This window comes from Haliotis rufescens, unplaced genomic scaffold (genome assembly GCF_023055435.1).
Source record: "Haliotis rufescens isolate VD_foot unplaced genomic scaffold, xgHalRufe1.0.p SCAF_8, whole genome shotgun sequence".
Taxonomy (NCBI): Eukaryota; Metazoa; Mollusca; class Gastropoda; order Lepetellida; family Haliotidae; genus Haliotis; species Haliotis rufescens.
Window position 1 is genome coordinate 9159422 of NW_025964372.1, and position 6329 is coordinate 9165750.

General features: G+C 46.0%; 1 protein-coding gene across 1 annotated transcript; it reads right to left on the reverse strand.

The window, feature by feature from the left end:
* Window positions 1-1588: 1588 nt before the first annotated feature.
* LOC125376889 lies at window positions 1589-4248 on the reverse strand. The gene is made up of 2 exons (XM_048389304.1): window positions 4232-4248; window positions 1589-4067 (listed from the first exon to the last, which is right to left on the reverse strand). Exons 1-2 carry the CDS (start codon window positions 4246-4248, stop codon window positions 1589-1591), a joined length of 2496 nt encoding a protein of 831 aa, XP_048245261.1.
* Between the last annotated feature and the right edge of the window lie 2081 nt (window positions 4249-6329).

Here is a 6329-nt window from a genome sequence, read left to right on the forward strand (position 1 = left end):
GCAATCCATGCTTGCCGTAAACTGTGACTAACGGGATCGGGTGGTCAGGCTCGCTGACTTGGTTGGTGCATGTCAACGATCCTAATTGCGTGGATCGATGCTCATGATATCAATCACTGGATTGTTTGGCCCAGACTCGATTGTTGAAATCTGTTTTTCAAACTTGACTGTTATTAAAGACGAAGGCTTGAAACACAATATAAATGTCATTGCTAATTGTGAATATTGACGTAACACTAATTTATTGCTCCCGAACACAACATTTGTTGATTTGTCGCCAAAATACAGCATCTTGAAACCAAACTGGGAGAAATTGCAAGGAGAAAAAGCTGTAAGCATGCTGCACGTGCAAATACGGCTACTTAACCTTTATACCGACTTTCATATGATGCAAGGATTTTTCCTGCATTTCGGCAATGGATCTAAAATGATATTTTCTAAAATATGTATACTATTGCTATTTATTTGTCATATAATGTCGAAGACTGCTGAGGTATATAAACACACGAGTATGATATATCAGCATTCATATAGGACAATGATACATCGAACATTAAAACTATACCTAAAGTGCATGTATTCATTCTAACAGTACTCGTTTCCTTTGGGGGGGTTTGCATGCACGCGGTCAACCCACATGTCAGTGTGCTTTGGCCACCTGTTTGTGGTGACTGGCGTTTATCGCAGGGGACATGTTAATAATAAGCAAGGAGCTTTCCGTTTTTGAAATAGCCACTCTTGTTATCAGCTTGAAGTTTCAGTAGGTCTGCTCTTTGTCGAGGTATCCCATGTTTGTTGAGATGCCTTGGCATGTGTTTGTGACCGTTGTCACCTGTGAGACAGTAAACTCTCACCGAGGGGTGGTCTCACGCCACTGATATTTTGGTAGGTATCACTACACTGAAGAGATCATTTGTTCCGTCGTGGTGTGAAATAGTCAGAGGTTGACATATCATGTATTTGAATGGACATTTAGTTGTTATGTTTACATGTAAGACATGTAAGTGTATGTTTTGTAATGATTATTCCTATGAATGGGTGACCTGTGTTTTTATAAAGACACGGAAGATGATAGATGACAAGTGTGCATGCAATAGTTCAATGTAAATATATGTAAATATTATATATATATATATATTCCGTGATGAAAGTTAACTGTAATGACTCATACCAGTGTCATAAAGTATACAGTTATGACTAAGTAATGATCGTGTACAACGTTGATCTTGATTGATGATTGGCGAAAAGTTTTCAATCACAATTCCTACATGATTATCCTCGAGACGTTATAGCCTCATCATATACCTCGTAAATCTTTATGTTAATAATCTTCTGGGGCGTCATTGCAAAATCACGCAACTCGCATGTGACTATTAAACAACATAGGATTGCATGAACACAACATAGCTTGTTCACATTGAAAGACACTTTACTTAGGCCGTTGAGTCAAAGTTACAAAGTCAATGAGTGAGTGAGTATGGTATTACGCCGCTTTAAGCAATATTCCAGCAATATCGAGGCGAGCGACACCAGAAATTGGCTTCACACATTGTATCCTTGTGGGCAGTGGTGATGTTTTGAGGAGATATTAATTGGAGAAGACAAGTGATATAGGTGATGTGTTGAGGAGATAGTAATGGGAACAGACAAGTGATTTGGGTGATGTGTTGAGGAGATAGTAATGGGAGCAGACAAGTGATATGGGTAATGTGTTGAGGAGATAGTAATGGGAGCAGACAAATGATATGGGTGATGTGTTGAGGAGATGGCCATGGGGGTAGACAAGTGATATGGGTGATCTGTTGGGGAGATGGCCATAGGGGAAGACAAGTGATGTGGGTGATGCGTTGAGGAGATGGCCATGGGGGCAGACAAGTGATATAGGTGATGTGTTGAGGAGATGGCCATTGTGGCAGACAAGTGATATGGGTGATGCGTTGAGGAGATGGCCATGTGCGCAGACAAGTGATATAGGTGATGTGTTGAGGAGATGGCCATGGGGGCAGACAAGTGATATAGGTGATGTGTTGAGGAGATGGCCATTGTGGCAGACAAGTGATATGGGTGATGCGTTGAGGAGATGGCCATTGTGGCAGACAAGTGATATGGGTGATGCGTTGAGGAGATGGCCATTGTGGCAGACAAGTGATATGGGTGATGCGTTGAGGAGATGGCCATTGTGGCAGACAAGTGATATAGGTGATGTGTTGAGGAGATGGCCATTGTGGCAGACAAGTGATATGGGTGATGTGTTGAGGAGATGGCCATGTGCGCAGACAAGTGATATAGGTGATGTTTTGAGGAGATAGTAACGGGAGCAGACAAGTGATATGGGTGATGTGTTGAGGAGATGGCCATGGGGGTAGATAAGTGATATGGGTGATGTGTTGTGGAGATGGCCATGGGGGCAGACAAGTGATATGGGTGATCTGTTGAGGAGATGGCCATGGGGGAAGACAGGTAATGAGGGTGACGTGTTGAGGAAAGAGTAATGGGAGCAGTCATGTGATATAGGTGATGTGTTGGGGAGATGGCCATGGGAGCAGACAAGTGATGTGGGTGATGTGTTGAGGAGATGGCCATGGGGGTAGACAAGTGATATAGGTGATGTGTTGAGGAGATAGTAATGGGAGCAGACAAGTGATATGGGTGAAGTGTTGAGGAGATGGCCAATGGGGCAGACATGTGATATAGGTGATGTTTTGAGGAGATAGTTACTAGAGCAGACAAGTGATATGGGTGATGTGTTTGGGAGATGGCCATGGGGGCAGACAAGTGATGTGGGTGATGTGTTGATGAGATGACTATATGCGCAGACAAGTGATATAGGTGAAGTGTTGAGGAGATGGCCATGGGGGCAGACAAGTGATATAGGTGAAGTGTTGAGGAGATAGTAATGGGAGCGGACAAGTGATATGGGTGATGTGTTAGGGAGATGGCCATTGGGCAAGATAAGTGATATGGGTGATGTGGTGAGGAGATGGCCATGTGCGCAGACAAGTGATATAGGTGATGTGTTGAGGAGAAGGCCATGGGGGCAGAAAAGTAATATGGGTGATGTGTTGAGGAGGTAGTAATGGGAGCAGACAAGTGATATGGGTGATGTGTTCGGGAGATGGCCATGGGGGCAGACAAGTGATATAGGTGATGTGTTTAGGAGATGGCCATGGGGGCAGACAAGTGATATAGGTGATGTGTTTAGGAGATAGTAATGGGAGCGGACAAATGATATGGGTGATGTGTTGAGGAGATGGCCATTGGGGCAGACAAGTGATATAGGTGATGTGTTTAGGAGATGGCCATGGGGGCAGACAAGTGATATAGGTGATGTGTTTAGGAGATGGCCATGGGGGCAGACAAGTGATATAGGTGAAGTGTTGAGGAGATAGTAATGGGAGCGGACAAATGATATGGGTGATGTGTTGAGGAGATGGCCATTGGGGCAGACAAGTGATATAGGTGAAGTGTTGAGGAGATAGTAATGGGAGCGGACAAATGATATGGGTGATGTGTTGAGGAGATGGCCATTGGGGCAGACAAGTGATATAGGTGATGTGTTGAGGAGATGGCCATGGGGGCAGACAAGTGATATAGGTGAAGTGTTGAGGAGATAGTAATGGGAGCGGACAAATGATATGGGTGATGTGTTAGGGAGAAGGCCATGGGGGCAGACAAGTGATATAGGTGATGTGTTGAGGAGATAGTAATCGGAGCAGATAAGTGATATGGGTGATGTGGTGAGGAGATGGCCATGTGCGCAGACAAGTGATATAGGTGATGTGTTGAGGAGATAGTAATCGGAGCAGACAAGCGATATGGGTGATGTGTTGGGGAGATGGCCATGGGAGCAGACAAGTGATATAGGTGACGTGTTGAGGAAAGAGTAATGGGAGCAGACAAGTGATATGGGTGATGTGTTTGGGAGATGGCCATGGGGGCAGACAAGTGTTATGTGTAACGTGTTGAGGAGATAGTAATGGGAGCGGACAAATGATATGGGTGATACGTTGAGGAGATGGCCATTGGGCAAGATAAGTGATATAGGTGATGTTTTGAGGAGATAGTTACTAGAGCAGACAAGTGATATGGGTGATGTGTTGGGGAGATGACCATGGGGGCAGACAAGTGATGTGGGTGATGTGTTGATGAGATGGCCATGTCCGCAGACAAGTGATATAGGTGATGTGTTGAGGAGATAGTAATCGGAGCAGACAAGTGATATGGGTGATACGTTGAGGAGATGGCCATGGGGGCAGACAAGTGATATAGGTGAAGTGTTGAGGAAACAGTAATGGGATCGGACAAATGATATGGGTGATGTGTTAGGGAGATGGCCATTGGGCAAGATAAGTGATATGGGTGATGTGGTGAGGAGATGGCCATGTGCGCAGACAAGTGATATAGGTGATGTGTTGAGGAGATAGTTATCGGAGCAGATAAGTGATATGGGTGATGTGTTGAGGAGATGGCCATTGGGCAAGATAAGTGATATGGGTGATGTGTTGGGGACATGGCCATGGGGGCAGAAAAGCGATATGGGTGATACGTTGAGGAGATGGTAATGGGGGCAGACAAGTGATATAGGTGAAGTGTTGAGGAGATGGCCATGGGGGAAGACAAGTGATATGGGTGATGTGTTGAGGAGATAGTAATGGGAGCAGACGAGTGATATGGGTGTTGTGCTGGGGAGATGGCCATTGGGGCAGACAAGTGATATTGGTGATGTGTTTGGGAGATGGCCATGGAGGCAGACAAGTAATATGGGTGATGTGTTGAGGAGATAGTAATGGGAGCAGACGAGTGATATGGGTGATATGCTGGGGAGATGGCCATTGGAGCAGACAAGTGATATGGGTGATGTGTTTGGGAGATGGCCATGGGGGCAGACAAGTGATGTGGATGATGTGTTGAGGAGATAGTAATGGGAGCAGACAAGTGATGTGGGTGATATGTTGGGGAGATGGCCATGGGGGCAGACAAGTAATTTGGGTCATGTGGTGAGGAAATGGCCATGGGGGAAGACAAGTGATATGGATGATGTGTTGGGGAGATGGCCATATGGGCAGACAAGTAATTTGGGTCATGTGGTGAGGAGATGGCCATGGGGGAAGACAGGTGATATGGGTCATGTGTTGGGGAGATAGCCATATGGGCAGACAAGTAATTTGGGTCATGTGTTGAGGAGATGGCCATGGGGGCAGAAAAGTAATATGGGTGATGTGTTGAGTAGGTAGTAATGGGAGCAGACAAGTGATATAGGTGATGTGGTGAGGAGATGACCATGGGGGCAGACACGTGATATGGGTGATGTGGTGAGGAGATGACCATGGGGGCAGACACGTGATATGGGTGATGTGTTGGGGAGATAGTAACGGGAGCAGACACGTGATATGGGTGATGTGTTGAGGAGAAGGCCATGGGGGCAGACACGTGATTTGGGTGATGTGGTTAGGAGATGACCATGGGGGCAGACACGTGATATAGGTGATGTTTTGAGGAGATAGTAACGGGAGCAGACACGTGATATGGGTGATGTGTTGAGGAGAAGGCCATGGGGGTAGACAAGTGATATGGGTGATCTGTTGAGGAGATGGCCATGGGGGAAGACAAGTGATGTGGGTGACGTGTTGAGGAAAGAGTAATGGGAGCAGACAAGTGATATGGGTGATGTGTTTGGGAGATGGCCATGAGTGCAGACAAGTGTTATGTGTAACGTGTTGAGGAGATAGTAATGGGAGCAGACACGTGATATGGGTGATGTGTTGAGGATATAGTCATGGGAGCAGACAAGTGATATGGGTAATGTGTTGAGGATATAGTCATGGGAGCAGACAAGTGATATTGGTGATGTGTTGAGGAGATGACCATGGGAGCAGACAAGTGATATGGGTAATGTGTTGAGGATATAGTCATGGGAGCAGACAAGTGATATGGGTGATGTGTTGGGGATATGGCCACGGGAGCAGACAAGTGATGTGTGTGATGTGTTGAGGAGATGGCCATGGGGGCAGAAAAGTAATATGGGTGATGTGTTGAGGAGGTAGTAATGGGAGCAGACAAGTGATATGGGTGATGTGTTGAGGAGATGGCCATGGGGGCAGACAAGTGATATGGGTGATGTGTTGAGGAGATGGCCATGGGGGCAGACAAGTAATATGGGTGATGCGTTGAGGAGATGGCCATGGGGGCAGACACGTGATATAGGTGATGTTTTGAGGAGATAGTAACGGGAGCAGACAAGTGATATGTGTAACGTGTTGAGGAAATGGCCATGGGGGTAGACATGTGATATTGGTGATGTGTTGAGGAGATGGCCATGGGGGTAGACA